Source organism: Anolis sagrei, chromosome 1, assembly GCF_037176765.1.
Source record: "Anolis sagrei isolate rAnoSag1 chromosome 1, rAnoSag1.mat, whole genome shotgun sequence".
NCBI lineage: Eukaryota > Metazoa > Chordata > Lepidosauria > Squamata > Dactyloidae > Anolis > Anolis sagrei.
The window spans coordinates 22,809,339-22,826,258 of NC_090021.1; the positions used below are offsets into that span (position 1 = coordinate 22,809,339).

The following is a 16,920-nucleotide window of genomic DNA, read 5'->3' on the forward strand; positions in this document are numbered from 1 at the left end:
CCTTCATACCTAGCTCCAACAGACAAGAGTTCTTTCTCCCACCCTGGACTTTCCACAGATATATAAACCCAATTTTCCTAGTTTCCAACAGACCTCATAACCTCTGAGGATGTCTGCCATAGATGCAGGCGAAACATTAGGAGAAAATGCTTTTAGAACATGGCCATACTGCCCAGTGATTCCGGCCATGAAAGCCTTCAACAATACATTTTTTCAACAAAGATGAAGGGAAAAGACCATATTGTGAAAATTCAAGTGTCACTTTTCAAACAGATGGTCATCAGAGGAGGGCAAAGTGGCCTCCAGATGTTGCTGGGCTGTAGCTCTCAGCAGTTCTAAACAGGTCAGCCAACATGAAGAACTGCTTAAAGATTTAGTCCAAAAATATCTCAAATATGGCACTTGAGGCAAGACAGATACATGGAGAGATGTTAGACAATATGTGGTGCATTCCGTGCCCAAACTGGTGCCATCATGGGCACAATGTCCATCACCTCACAACCAATGGCACTGCTAGTCAGGAAATGATGGCAGCTGTAGTGAAGGACATCCACACAGCACCAGGTTAGGGAAGGCTGGTGTAAAACAAGCATTTTCATTTTACTACGAAGATCTTTGATACTCCACTGGGAATGAAGCACCACAAAATGCATCATGATGGATGTGAAAAGAGAATGAAAGAATGACAAGGCAACTTTGTTTTATGTAATTGGGCCCCGAGGAAGCACGCTTGCAAAGCGAAAGAGGATCGCTTTCGGAAGAACCCAGTACCCATCAGTCCTATTGATTTTTAAATGAAAGTTCTTGGCTCAGAACACCTCTAAAATTAGGCCACAGTTTTAGCATTAGACCGTGTGTGTGTGTGTGTGTGTTTTATATCATACTCAGTCACTCTCTTGTCTTAGCTGTCTGTGCTGCTCTGATGCTCATCTCTTAGAAAAGATTTGTTATCAAGGCTACAATCTCACAGCAATCAATAAAATATAGCTTATCGCTACTGCAGCAACATCAAAACCTCGTCAACAAAAGTACCACAAGATGCCTGTGCTTCTGACCTGCATTTGTGCCAGTGAACCAGGAAATGTTGCAAAAGGATATCTACAACTTCTCCGTACAAGTTATAATATTCTATATGTATCTAAAATTAGCCATGCCAGCCGGAGATCATAGCTAATGAGCTGAGCCAGTGAACAGGCTTCAGGCTCATCATCTCTGTATACCCTTCCAAAAGGAATGATTTGCTGGAGCGACAAACATTTTCAAACAGTTACCTAACATGGGGAAACCAAAGAGCCCTGCTTGCCAAATTAATTCACAGAGTTTGAGACAAAAATTGGGCATAGCGGTGGCATAAATAGTGTGCTTCTCTTTACACATCAGCTCCCTCCACAAATAAAACAGCCAATGGTAGGGGAATCTATTTTGAGTAACTCAAGGAAGAATTCAGTGACCCTGACCTACATGCTCCTTTTAAAGCTACAACCTCTGCAATACCGAATGGTTCTCAGAGTGGTTGTTCAAAAAGTAACTTTCCTATGCTCAATTCCTATACTATATTGTGCATATGTGGTCAGCTCAAAGAGGTTTTAAGCTCAGTTGACAAATCACAAACTTTATGAATAGACATTTGCCTGCCCACCCCTGAAATGAAGAGGCAAGACACATGTAAATTGGATTAAATTTTAGGCAACATTTATTAAATGTTACCTATTTAACTTTTCTTTTTTTTTTTTTTATTAAGTAATTTTTATTAGATTTTTTAAAGATACACACAGGGAAAGAGTGGGAACAATAATAGAAGATAGAAAAGTGGGAAATAAACAAAAAAAAACTACATAAGAGAATATACAAACATCACAACCCAACAAACAATTAACACCCTACCTACAAAAAAAAATCTAAAATGACTTCCACCCCATCCTCGGGTTCTTCTCATATTTATTTCTTCTCCTTAATAGTCCAGTCTCATCTTCTCCACTTCAATTAAATTTCTTTTCATAGTCATAAAAAGAGGACCAATTTGTCCTCTTTAAGGATTTCCCCATATTTTTTTTCAAAAGAAAAGTTAATTCATCCATGTCTCTTATTTCTGTAACTTTCTCCAACCACTCTTCATTGGTCGGAATTTGTTCCTTTTTCCAATGTCTGGCAAAAACAATCCTTGCCGCTGTCGTAAAAAAAGTAAATAGCTTGTCTTCATTCTCGTCTAATTTAAAATCGGAGTCTAAGAGTCCCAGTAAGTAGTATTCCGGTTTCTTTTTAAACCTTTTTTTCAATATCTTCTGTACTTCTTCGTGAATAGTTGCCCAAAATTTAATTGCTTCTTTACATGTCCACCACATGTGGAAAAAGGTGCCTGCCTGCTCCTTGCATTTCCAACATTTATCTGAAACACTTGAGTACATTTGGCTCAATTTACTCGGTGTCAAATACCATCTGTAAAACATTTTATACCAGTTTTCTTTCAAGTCCATGGCGTATGTATATTTCAATTTTCTATTCCATATTATTTCCCATTCCCTAAAATGGATGGGCCGTCTTATATTCTCCGCCCATTTAATCATACAGGCTTTCACCTGTTCCGTTTCTGTCAGCCATTGAACCAACTTGTTGTACAGTATTGTAATTACTTTTTTCTGTATTTTTAATATTTTATCCCATATATTTTCTTCCCATTCGAAGCCAATTTTTTGGTCTTGTTTGAAGTATTCTTTAAGTTGTAAATAGTGCAACCAAGTTATATTGCCGTATGCGTTCTTAATTTCTTCAAAAGATTTCATCTCCATTTTTCCTGTGTACAGGATGTCCTTATATCTGGGCCAATTCCTCCATCCCAATAGCCTTCTTTGATGGGCCTCCATACTGGAGACCCATAATGGAGTAGTTTTATAAAAATAAGTCTTGTATCTTTGCCATGTACGCAGTAGGGAGGCGCGTATGAAATGATTTCCAAAATTTTTCTCCTTTCTTTCTCTGTCATACCATACATACGCATGCCATCCCACTCTCAAATCATGGCCTTCCAGATTCAAACATTTTTCGTTGTCCAATGTCATCCATTCTCTAATCCACATTAATGCACAGGCTTCATGATATGTCTTTAGGTCTGGGAATCCCAGGCCTCCTCTGGTTTTTTTATCTACTAGATTAATGTACTTTATTCTTGGTCTCTTCCCTTTCCAAATAAATTTCATTAGATCCTTCTTCCATTTGTTAAAAACAGATATATTTTTAATCACCGGGATATTTTGAAACAAAAATATAAATTTAGGAAGCACATTCATTTTTATTAATGATATCCGTCCTAACAAGGAGAGGTTCAGCGAATTCCATTTCTGTAAATCTTTCTGCACCTTTTTCCATAATATTTCGTAGTTGTTTTTTAACAATTGGCCATTTCTTGCAGAAATCCAGACTCCCAGGTACTTAATTTTCTTCACACTCTCTATTCCTACTTGTTGTTGTATCTTCACTTGTTTCTCTTTTTCCACGTTCTTTAGCAAAAGTTTCGTTTTATTCATGTTCATCTTAAAACCCGCAACTTTTCCAAACTCTTCTATTTTCGCTATCCAATTTTTTAAGTTTTTCGCTGGGTCTTCAATTGTTGCTAATAGGTCATCAGCAAATGCCCGTATCTTATATTCATATTTGCCCACCTTCACACCTTTTATCTTTTCATCTTCTCTGATTTTTTTCATTAGAACCTCTATTGCCATTATAAAGATCAGGGGAGATAATGGGCATCCTTGCCTAGTTCCCTTGGCAATTTCAAAGTCCGGCGTCATCTGTCCGTTTATTTTTACTTTTGCCTTTTGGAATTCGTAAATAGCACTAATGGCATTGCTGAATTTTTCTCCCATGTCTAATTCTTGTATTAAAATCTTAAAAAAATCCCAATTTAGGTTATCAAATGCTTTTTCGGCATCTATTGATAGGATAGCAAATTCCTTTTGATGATTTATCTCATAATATTCCAAGAGATCCAGGACATTCCGTATATTGTCTTTCATATGTCTATTTGGGAGAAATCCTGTTTGCTCTTCTCCAATCCAGTTACTTAAGAACAGTTTTAACCTTGTTGCCATAATATTCGCAAATAATTTATAATCCGAATTTAAAAGAGAAATTGGTCTGTAATTCTTAATGTCTGTTTCTAGAGAGCCTTCTTTGTGTATCACTGTAATCTCCGCTTCCTTCCATGAGTCTGGCACTTTTTTAAATTTCAAGTAGACGACAGCAGACAAGGACGAGAAGAAGACGCATAAACAACGCAAGGAAGAGAAGCAGACGACGGCGGACAAGGACGAGAAGCAGACGACAGGGGCGATCGAGGAGGAGGAGTAGAAGACTGAATAAGAAGTAGAAGGCAGAACATTTAGATACTAATAATCTGATAAAATTAAATACTAATTTTTAGAGTAAATTTTGAAATATTAAATAATTGAATATTGGTTATATTGTTAAATATTTTTAAATATTAGATTAAATAAAATAATGGGCCTTATTAAATGATAATTGAAAAATTAACGAAAAATCAATATAAAAATATTAATTTAATTTAACAATAATTAATTAAAAAAAAAAAAAAAAAAAAAGGCCAGTACTGAATTTATGAATTGGATTTTTGATTATTGATTACTGACTACGGATTACTGATTATTGAGTATTGATTATTGATTAATTAAGAGGCTAAAAGGAAGGAATGACAGGCTTTTTTGTCTAATGAATTAATGAATTAATGAATTGAGAGGCCTGACAAGAGATTAGAATTGATTGATGGATATAGATGATTAAATTTTTTCCCTGTATGATATATCGGAAAGCTGATAAATTGTAGGAGAATTAACTATGGCAACACCAATCAAACCAGAAGCTCGGAGAGGATCATTGGATATGAATCCAAAAATGGATAATCTGTTAAAAGAAATTAGAAAAATTTCAGAGAAACAAGATGCGCTAAAGGAGGAACTAAAGCAGGAGGTAAAGACTAAACATGAAGAATATTACAAGAAACAGGAAGGAATTATGACAAAGATGACTGAAGAATTCAAGACATTGAAAACTGAAATAAAGGAAGAATTTGGCCAGGTCAAAAAAGATATCACACAACTTCATAGGGAAGTGAAAGAATTGAAAGAGGCTAAGGAGAAAATTGAAGGATCACAAGCACAAATGGGGCAGAAGATAAAAGGCCTAGACAAGCAAAGGGAGAAAATGGAACTAGAGCAAGAGAGATTGTTGCAAATGCAAATGGACTTCCAGTTGAGACTAAGAAATTTAAAAGAAGATGACAAAGAAGATATAAGACAGCTGGTGACTAATATGTTAGCAAACTGTCTGGAATGTGAGGAGGATGAATTAGAACAAGAGATTGACCAGACCTACAGGATTTCTTCATTCTATTCGAGGAAAAATAAAACGGATAGGGATGTTTTGGTGAAGTTTACAAGGAAGAAGACCAGAGATGATATTTTGTTCAAAAGTAATAGAAATCCAATCCTGTACAAAGGGAAAAAAGTGGTGGTATTGAAGGAAATTCCGCAGATGACGTTAGCAAGAAGAAGAAAGTACTTTTTCTTAACAGATGAATTGAAGAAAAGAGGGATAAGATTTAGATGGGAGAGGAAAGAAGGAATAATGGTGACCCATCAAGAGGAGAGACATTGGCTGACAACGGAACATAAAGCAAAGGTCTTTTATGACAAACTTTTAAGAAAGAAGGAAGGGGAAGAAGAGAAAGGAGAAGGAGAAGAAGAAGAAGAAGATGAAGATGAAGAAGAAGAAGAAGAGGAAGCTGAAACAGCGGAAGAAAGAAGATTATCTACGCCAAGGAAAGGCATAAAAACTAAGAAAGCAAGATACAGATCACCAAAGGATTACAGTTATTTTACTGGAGATCCCAAACCACAGAGAATGACACCACGGAAGAAAGAAGAAAAAGAAGACCAGGGTTCGGAACGACCATCGACTTCTATAGCGGAAATGGAAATTGGCGATACAGGACAAGGACTAGACAAGAATGATTAATAAGATGGAGAGACAAATAAAATGTTATTCAAATAATATTAATGGACTGAACTCCCCACAGAAACGGAGGAAAATTTGGAAGAGGATGAAGAAATTAAATTACGATGTGATATCATTTCAGGAAACACACATCTGTGATAGGCACGTTGCACACCTCCGAAATAAAAGTTTGGGAAAGGAATATTATTCGGCGTATGAGAAGAAAAAGAGAGGGGTGGTAACGTATATAAAGGAAACAATCGAGTCAGAATTGGCTTTTAAAGATTTTGAAGGAAGATGTGTAGCGGTGAGGATGACAATTGGAGATACCAAAATCCTAGTTTGCAACATATACGCACCGAATGGCCCAAAAGGACATTTTGTGGATTTCCTAAATACTAAACTGAAAGAGACGGAATTTGATGAACTGATCCTGATCGGAGACTTCAATGGGGTGATTGACATCCAAATGGATAAAAGTGGAAAGAAAAAAAAAGCCAAGGGAGGCAAATTGCCGCAAAAATTCATCGATTTAAAAAAAGAGTGGGACTTAGAGGATATATGGAGAAATAGAAATAAAGATAAAAAAGATTATACTTTTTTCTCAAACAGACACCAATCATGGTCAAGATTAGACATGGCCTGGATAACAAAAAGTTTGACTACAAAGGTGAAGGAGATTAACATTCTACCTCGAGACCTATCGGACCATTGCCCGTTGGAAATGATTATTAATCATAAAAATTATCATAGAAAATGGAGACTGAATGAGAATTTGATAAAAACAGAAGAAGACAAAGTCTATTACAAGAAGATAATTCAAGACTACTTGCAAATAAATAAAATAGAGGAAATGGAACCACGTCTGGTATGGGATGCCTTTAAAGCAGTGATGAGAGGACATTTTATACAGCAAGGCTCAAGGAAAAATAGAGAAAGAAATAAAAATATGAATGAATTGATGGTGGAAATAGCATCTATGGAACAAGAGTTAAAACGGAAGCCAACAAAAAAGAAAGAAAAGCAACTAACAGTATTGAAACAAAAGAAAAACTACTTGGAATTGGAAATACAGTCAAGACAAATGAAATTTCTAAAACAGCAGGCTTTTGAGAATGCCAACAAACCCGGGAAGTGGTTGGCAAATAGAGTTAGGAAGAAAAGACAAATGAATTATATACCGAAAATAATTACGAAAGAAAAGGACTTAAAGTCGGACATGGAAATCAGAGAGGAGTTTAGAAGATTCTATACCCAATTATATACGAAAGAAGATATAAAGAAAGAAGATATTGTGGAATACATTGGACAATTGAAATTAGATAAGATATCGGATGAGGATAGAGAAAGACTGAATAAAGAGATTACGGAAGAAGAAATAGAGGAGGCAATAAATAGAATGAATGCTGATAAAGCCCCGGGACCAGATGGGTTTACCGCGGGATTTTACAAGTCTTTTAAACAAGAACTGATACCAATATTCAAAGTCATAGTAAATGATGCATTGAAACCTATTTAACTTTTCTTATAACTAAACTATAACTGTGTTGGACTAGATGGCAAAGGTGAGGTAGCATCCCTGCCCGGCCTACCCCTCGACTTGTAAGGGTGAAACATATGAGTTCTCTGGTGACCTAGACCCAGGCAACCTCAAAGGAAAACGTATGGAGAAGCCTCCCCAAGGTTGTTGAGACCAGACTCCTCCTGTTTCAGGGCCATTTAATTTCACGTCACCCCTTAACTACGCATCAAGGTGAGTGTATTGGATAAAGCCCCCCCCCCCAAAGGGGGTGCCTTAGATATACACCAACTCTTTTGTGTTTCCCTAGCTATTATTGCCCCCATCCCCCACCGAGCCCTCCAAAACTAGCTTAATACCCGCCTGTAAATCAGCTAAAAATTGGGTATTGGCAACATCCTTCAAATGGATACCATCTGGATGGTAAAAATGGCTTTTGTCATGTGTTATGTCCTTATGATGGATTTAAGAGCCCCTACTCCATGTGACTGTAGTGCGCATGGCCCTGTGCGCATGGCCCTGTGACTGTAGTGCGCATGGCTCTTCCTGACCCTGTAGTGCGCATGGCCCTGTGACTGTAGTGCGCATGGCTCTTCCTGACCCTCTCCAATTTTCTAACATCACCACCTCCCAGCCACTTGAAGAGTGGAATAATTGCCGACCAGATGATGTGAACATTGGGCCATGCCTGCCAAATCTTTGCAAGGTCGAAACCGGAATGAAGAGGGAACAAGGAGGCTGGCTGCCTCATGGCTAGCCATGCCCCCTTTCTGGATGGTTCGATGTAACCATCCCCCTCTACATTCAGGGGAGGAGGCAAATTGCTCTCCCTCCTCACCTTGTTGGGGAAGGAAAGCCCCTTCCAGGTTCCATCACCAGCTTCTCCAGAAATGGCATAGGACATTTTCCTGCTGAAACTCCTTTAAAAACACTGACAATCTAAAACAGTGGTTCTCAACCTGTGAGTCCCCAGGTGTTTTGGCCTTCAACTCCCAGAAATCCTAATTGCTGGTAAACTGGTTGGGACTATTGTAAGGCATGCTGCCGCACCCACTTCATTTCCATTTATATGTTATAACCAAAGATCTACATGTGATTTGGGCTTGAGAGCTGAGGTCCATTCAATCACTGGCGAGACTGTCTTTGAAATGGCCGTCTGCTATCACTTTTGTTCCTCATTCAGAGGAAAAAGTCGAACCGACTCCAGGATGTTAAAATTCTTGTGATTTATGAGTGTGATCAGTTTTTTCTTTCAAGCTAGCAGCAACTCTTTCAAAATTATGATTGATGATGATGATTCCTTTCTAAAGGAAGCCTATGAAGTCTGGCCTGGTTAGATATTGTCACCTTTCTTAGCTTTCATCTGGCAAAAGGTCAGGTCTAAATAAAATAAAACACCGTCTGCTCAGGAATGTTGTGAAGTCATAGTCCTGAGATCAAAGGCTACTTGTTCAAAGAAGTTGATATTATCCTGATATTTCTCAGTGTATCACAACTGAGTTGTGAAGCACTGAGAAGCATATACAGTAGAGTCTCACTTATCTAACCTTCACTCATCCAACGCACTGTATTACCCAATGCAGTCTGCCACCTACCCGGATCCACAGCTGTTTCAATACATTGTGATGTTTTGGTGCTACATTCGTAAATACAATATACATAACATTACAATATATTGAACTGTTTTTAATGTTTTGGTGCTTAATTTGTAAAATATTAATGTAATTTGACATTTAATGGGCTTTTCCTTAATCCCTCCTTATTATCCAACATTTTTGCTTATCCAACATTCTACCGGCCCATTTATGTTGGATAAGCAAGACTCTACTGTACATTTATACACTAAGAATGAACATATATGTACTTCAAATTGCCTAATTTCATAGGGATTTCTTAGGTAAGGAATATTCAGAGTTGGTTTTGCCAGTTCCTTTCCGTGCAACGTAGCCTACAGCCGGTATTTGTTTGCAGTTTCCTATTCAAATAGTAATCAGGACTGACCCTGCCTAGATACCAAGATTATATAGGGAACTGGTGCCAATCCTATCTTATACAAGCTGTATTTAATATCTCTAAAAGCTATGACAAATATCACAATCTGAATTTATGATTCATTAGGGTTTATTTTCTCCCTTTTTATTATTTCGATATTTAGAGTTAGGTATTCTTTTTTTTTTTTGTCTTCTGCATAGATTTCAGAAAGACTTGTTTGCCAAAGGTAAAATGTGCAACGGTCTTCTTCTAGTTACCCTCATTTATCCTAGCTCTCCAGACATATCCTGCACGTTATGGTTTAATTCAGGATGAAAATCAAAGATTTGGTATATTTCTAGATTTCCATGCACCCAGTCCTTTGTATTATTTATTTGTTTGTTTATTTATTTATTTACAGCACTTCTACCCCAACCTTCTAAGCCCAAAGGCGACTCAACATTTGTACTGGGTTTAGAATATGGGTGAGCAACTGCCGGGCATTGGTGGGGTCAGCAATGGCATCCTGCTTTACCACTCCCCAAAGTGCTCCACACTCCTGCTGCACCCATATCTACAAATGATAAAGTAACATTTTAAAACTAAAAATATCCCATTGACACACTCCATGAGTGTGAGAAGTCAATAGGAGAAAACAACAAAGCTTCCTTTCCATGGCTTCATATTACAACATTATCAAAAATGTCAAACACAACTCATTGATATCAACAGTGCCAAAAACCCAAAGCAGGCCAACATGCTTTAAAAATATATGTGCAGCAGTTAAAGAGTATGTAAATATGAAAGGAGGAATTTTCTCTTTCATCTGCTAGGGGAAGTACAAGTAGTAATTGGTGGGTTCCATGTCATTCCATAAATCTATTCTAAGGTTTAGTCTGATATTTCATCTAGACTGGGTAGTTTAAGTCCTGTGCAAACCTGCCTTGGAACAGCTCCCGAATCAGCATACTGAATCCAGGGCTATTGTCCAGTCAGTCCAGCTGAGCACCCCCCCCCCCCCCCAGTATTGTCACCTAGTCAATCAAGGCGCTTTGGACAAGTTCCTGGCTGTCACAGGTCCCTCTGGTGCAATCAGCAAGAAGGAGGGATTCCCTGGTGCTCAGGAGCAAGGATGGAACTGTGGCCACCTAGGAGTGGAGGTGGCAACATGGACATGACCCATCCTCTTTCCCTGCTTGTAAGTAGTGCAGGGAAAGGGTGATGGCACCAGTCTGGACAGTGGATTGGGATGACCTGACTGCACTCTCCAGACTGCCCAGGATACACCCTGACTTTGCCAAAAGCTGACCAAGGAACTAGGGCCACTGTGGATCAGCCACCAATCTCCAAACTAGGTTCTAAAGCTTTAGTCTAAACTAAAGCTGGAACTGATTCACATTTCCAATGAAATGGGTACTGTACCACCTCATCTGATCCACTACAATCCTTTGGCCAGTATTTTCAAATTATGCACTCAAGATGCAAATTCATAACCTCAGTGTATACCATCACAATAGCTAGTAAGTTTCCAGTGTAGACCCAGGTTATATACATACTGAGATATGCAACATATACTATTATACACAATAGGGTTGCTCAAAATTTATAAACGTTTGGGTGACAATGTATTTTGGGTTACAGCATCCTTCAATGACTGATTTGGGGCATTCCAGAACTTCCAAGTCTGAATGGGTAAATTTTGCAAACTCTGTATTTGTCTTATGAATAGCATTTTCATGTCATGAAGGACTAGAACTCAGTGTGGGTAGCAATCCTTTGTACCCACAAGGACAAATAGGATAAAATATAATTACTGGAGATTTGTGAGATGAGACATAATGCAACCTGTTTGTAGATTAGGGATTATTTCCCTGAAGGCTTCTGTTCATTAGTATTCCTTCATTATAGGGTAGTATGCACAAAGGCCACAGCCACAAAGAAAAAAGAAATATATATACATGGGGGAAAATCTCCAAAATCCACTGCCAGTTGCAGGAAATGCTTATCAGCAATATTTCCTTTCTAACCGCTTTCTAATTTGTAAACTGTCAAACCTGACAGCCTTGCCTAATTGGACCTTCCCCCACGTGGCAACATTAACTTGAAAGTGCAAAGCATAAATATTTCAAGATGTCACAAAGGCTAATGACAAGCTTCTCTGACCTCGCAACCTGACTTTGTTTATTAGTCACAGGCTGTTTTTTGTAAAGTAAGCAGCGGGGCCATACCAGCAAAGCTCAACCCTCCCCTCCACCCAAATGAAACAAGGTCTAAGTTGCAAAAAGATAATCTTAATATGTTAAGTGTGGTTGGAAAGGGATTCCTCAATTTCTGGTCAAGATTTGTCATGTACTGTTCTATGCCACTTGCCACTGGCATGGAAAAAAAGTGACAACTTCCAGTGTTCCTGTCTGGGCAATGCACACTATTGTTTATACATACACACCTCCAGACACAACCCCTTTGACAAGATTCTGTCACATGCACCCAATCTCACAACATCTTTGAAATATTCCACAGGCTTGACACCAGCAGACATATTGGCACCTAAGGTCACACAGTTTCTGGTACCTTTCCGGCTTTTGTTGCTGTACAAGAGCAGCCAAGATTTGAACAAAAAAAAAAAGCTTTAATTTTTTTTTACCAAAATCTGTTTTCAAACATCTTAACATTGCTGACAAATGTCAAAAATTGGGTACTTACACAATGTCGTCATTCTGAAACTCAAGCTCTCCACAAGTGTCTTCAAAATCCTCTCCGCCCCCTCTGGCTGTGCCTTCGATTGTTTTGTATGGCACGATAACATTTCCTCGAGCTCCAGATGTCCGTAGCACTTTCACTTCCATGGTTCCCACACTCTCACTTACGTGAGTGACTGGCTCCTCGAAGGTAAAAATGCCAGCATGATCATCGTCAAAGATAGTGACCGTGGCAGTAGCAGGTGACCCCAAGCAAGCCACTGTTGAGACATGATTGGCCTCTAGCACACTCTCTTCCCTCTCCTCAGAGATCACTTTGACATTACTGAGGTGAACAAGAAAGTTCTCATCTTCTTCAAATATATCATCATCAATTATGCCAACCCGTATTTCTTTCTGTGTCTCACCAGGCTTAAATATCACAGTCCCTTCAGTGAATTCATAATCAGATCCTGCATTGGCTGTACCATCTTCTGTTCGGAAATCAACCGAGACAGCTTTGGTCAAATCACCACCTCGGCGGGAGATAGTTATGGCTACCGTGCCACAGTTCTCAAGGCATTGGTAGGTGCTTTGCTCAAAATACACCTTACTGACAGGGTCATTGTCTGCTACTTCACAGTTGACCTCATGCATGCTGACTGCTTTCCTGGCTTGGTCTGCAGCATGTCTCTTCAATATATTGCCTGCACCGGTCATTAGTCGAGTGGCTTGGATTCGGTAAAAGGCTCGGCTCTTTTGCTGCTGACTTAGAACCTGATAATTAGCCAATTCTATCAGCTGCTCCATTTCTTTGTCTGGATGTTTCTGCTTCAGCTCTTTGAGGGTTCTGGCCATTTCCCTCCTTGCTTCCTCATCATCTTGATCCTTCTCGTCTACCTCGAGGACCAGAGTGCCATCCAAGAAACTTTCAACATGAGAATTAACTACTTTCCCATCCATTTCAATGTCAGCTTTGGACTGTGGCCCTTCCCCTTCATGCTCAATGATCATCCCCCTCTGTTTGCCAGCTCTGTACCTCTTGTAGACATACTTGTAAAACAAGAGCCTCCGATCAGCAACCCAGGCAAACACCACACAGATTGGAAAGAAGAAGAAGGTGAGCAAGCCTTCCCAGACCTCTACTACCCCAGGTGATATGACAGATAAAATTAGGTAGAGCCAAGTGTAGGCAAAGATACTCCAAGCTGCAGTGACAAAAAACACACGGAGATGCTTAATCTTCCTGATTTCTCCATCAGGGACAACGTAAACACAAAGGGCTATGATGACGAACATGTTGAAGGCTGCACTTCCTACAATGGTGCTTGGCCCAAGGTCCCCTGCATGGAAGCCATGGCCACATACTTCAATCACAGAAAGGAGGATCTCTGGAGCAGAAGAGCCCAAAGCCATCAGAGTTAGATTGGAAACAGTCTCATTCCAAACTCTAACTGTGGTCTTGGTGGTTTCACCATTGGGTTTCTTGATGGTGATCTCTTTCTCTTGGGATGTAATCACTTCTATCGATGACATGAAGCGGTCGGCTATAATCGACACTCCTAAAAACATGTAGACCATGGCCACAAAGTATACAGTGGCTCTTGCTATTTTATCACCAAATGAAGGGTCCTGAGGTTCCCAGATTGGCAAAATCACACCTTTCTTACAAAAATAAGAACCAGTACATTCCTTAGTATCATTACCATCCTCTGCCAGATGTTCTGAGTATACCTTGTCCATGTGCAATAGCAGGAGTACAACAACACTTAAAAGATGAAGACCACCAGGAAAGGCAGTTGGCTTCTTTAATCCCATCATGATTGCTCCGTTAAACCAGTTTCCAAATGTTCTCTAACCTGCAGGATACAAAATTGTAAAAACATGTTACTCAAATTCAACTGAACAATGTAATGTTTCACTTATGTTATTTACAAATTCTTCCTCTATTAGAGCCAAAAATATACAGAACCAATTTGAACAGTTAGCAAATAAATCAATACATTTTTAAAAAACCAAGCTGTGAAAGGGGGAAATATCTGTCACTTTACATTCCTTCAACCCAGCCACATTTCCATTTCAACATTCATTTGAGGGAATAGTTTGGATGTTCTTAATAAAGTATTTATTTTGTAATTCTGAGCAATTTGATATCAGTAGCAAACTTGTCTAGCTGTCTGCTGTTTACTAACACTGGATCATTTAGAGCAAGTAACTCCCTCCCAAAACAATCAAAATGAGAAACAAATAGAACGCAGGGGTGGCATTTCTTATAGTCGTACTTTGCAAGAATTATCCATACTTTGTGAACTTTTAATGCACTAAACGTTATATGACAATTTCAAGCCAAGCCAATTCATATATAATATATTTTTGCTCCTAAAATAAATACCATATATACTTGAGTATAAGCCGACCCGTATATAAGCCGAGGCACCTAATTTTACCACAAAAAAAAAAAAAACTGGGAAAATGTATTGGCTCAAGTATAAGCCAGGGGTGGGACTTGCAGCAGCTACTGGTAAATTTCAAAATAAATATAGATACCCATAAAATTACATGAATTAAGGCATCAGTAGGTTAAATGTTTTTGAATATTTACATAAAACTGTAAGATAAGACTGTCCAACTCTGATTAAACTATTATTCTAACCTCCTTCAATGTAAATGTGTTTATGTATCCTTCCAATAATAATAGAATGAAATAATAAATGCAGTAATAACAATAATGATGAAGTAAAATAATGGAAATATCATAATAACAGTAATAATAGAGTAATATAATAAATGTAATAACAGTAATAAAAAGTGTAAAAAATAAATGTAGTAATAACAATAAGAAAGTAAAATAATAAATGTAATAATAACAATAGAGTAAAATTATTGTAACAATAATAGAGTATAATAACAATAATATAGTAAAATTATTATTACATTGACATGTACTGTAATAATAACAATGTAAATGCATTAATGTAATAATACATTGTATTGTAATAATGTAATAATATGTAATGTAATAATAACAATAATAATAATAGAGGAAAATAATAAATATAATAATAATAGAGGAAAATAATAAATGTAATAATAATAATAATAATAATAATAATAGAGGAAAATAATAAATGTAATAATAACAAAATTACATAGAGAAAAATGATAAATATAATAATAACAGAGTAAAATAATAGGTAACCATGACTCAGGGTGGGGGCTGTTCAGCCTGAAAAAAGGCTGAAAAACTCAGCTTATACTTGAGTATATATGGTAAATGACTTTCAATCTATAAAAGGTGTGAATTTTGCCTTTTCCCTCCACCTCAAAAGTGTCTGTTATTTTCTGGAGAAAAGGAAAAAAATGTTTTCCTCCATGGCTTCAACATTTCTGGAAATTTTATTCTATTCCTACTGGGTGGCACTCTGAAGATAATGTGACCAATTTACATAGGACAACCATCACACCCACTGGCCTGAATTTTTCTGGATTTTCCAAACATTTTGGAACAACTTTATAAATATCAACATGAAAAGTTTTTGCACACAGCCATTCTTTAGCAGACACCCACACACATCATAGAGGTCAACTAAACAGCTGCTGTAGAAGGAAAATCAACATGGTAGCTCTGAAGCCCCTTCATAAATGTGATGGCCCTTCACCATCTCCAATATATATTCTGGACTGAAAGTTCTCAGAACTTCAGTCAAATGAAAAATGCACAAAATCTTTACAAACAAATAGCAGGCTCATATTTTATGCACATATAACAACAGATTATGAGGAACTTTTCTTCACACACACAAAAGGAAAGCTGGTCAGAGTCAAAACCTCCTCCTGGAAGAACACATTTCATGAAATGCCTACTGCTCAAGGAATTCATTTGGCTCAAGGAATTTTGCTTCCTGGGCTGGAAAGGTTTTGGAGAACAATTTACATTATTCGCTTTGGTTCCTAGAAGCCCTCCCCTGAATACTTCTAAATTCTCTTCTGATGCCTGAATTTTTCCTGATCTGGACTCTGGTTTGGCCTGGCCTAACTTTGTTGCTCTATGGTTGGATTATTTCTGCTTGAAACTGGCCTGTTTCAAGCAGGCCAGTTTCTGATCACTCTTGTTTTGTGATCACCCTTGCTTTGGGAGGACAAATGAAAACAGAAATGAATTCACCAAAGAGAAATAAAAACAAAACAGAAGAAGAAGAAGAAGAAGAAGAAGAAGAAGAAGAAGAAGAAGAACAACAACAACAACAACTTTATTTTTATACCCCGCCTCCATCTCCCTGAAGGGACTCGGGGCAGCTTACATGGGGCCAAGCCCAGGGAACATACAATTAAAAGCAGAGCAATAACAAAATGCAATTTAAAATCATAAAACAAACATAACAGTAATAGACAAGCATCAAGTAACAAAAGAACTAAAGGGGGTGGAGGCCAAAATACAGGCTGATTAAAGAGTAATTGGTTCAACAAGGTGGATGAAAATGTATAATAGCATAGGAAATATCATTAACACAGAGCAATCTAACAGGATCAGAAATAATTCAGTTTGACTTATAAAATCTGAATAGTAATGTAATATAGGAAATTCAGGTTGAATGATTAGGTAATAGCCACATGTAGGGAGAAAGTTCAAAAAGCTAAAGCTCAAGTTTGCTAGAGAGGTTGACAATAATAAAAGGTGTGTTTTTTTTTCTGTTATGTCCATAGCAAAAGGAAGGATAAGGAAATGGTAGGGCCAATGTATGGAGA

At 37.9% G+C, this 16,920-nt stretch overlaps 1 protein-coding gene across 6 annotated transcripts in view; it reads right to left on the reverse strand.

Annotated features, from left to right (window-relative positions):
* SLC8A1 (solute carrier family 8 member A1) overlaps positions 1-16,920 on the reverse strand; it is a 426,510-nt gene that overhangs the window by 321,368 nt on the left and 88,222 nt on the right. For all 6 annotated transcript variants that reach the window (XM_067463246.1, XM_067463252.1, XM_060754495.2 and 3 more), the window contains exon 2: positions 12,200-14,033. In XM_067463246.1, the coding sequence (XP_067319347.1) occupies positions 12,200-13,995 (1,796 nt within the window). In that variant the 5' untranslated portion in view covers positions 13,996-14,033. The remainder of the gene's footprint in view (positions 1-12,199; positions 14,034-16,920) is intronic.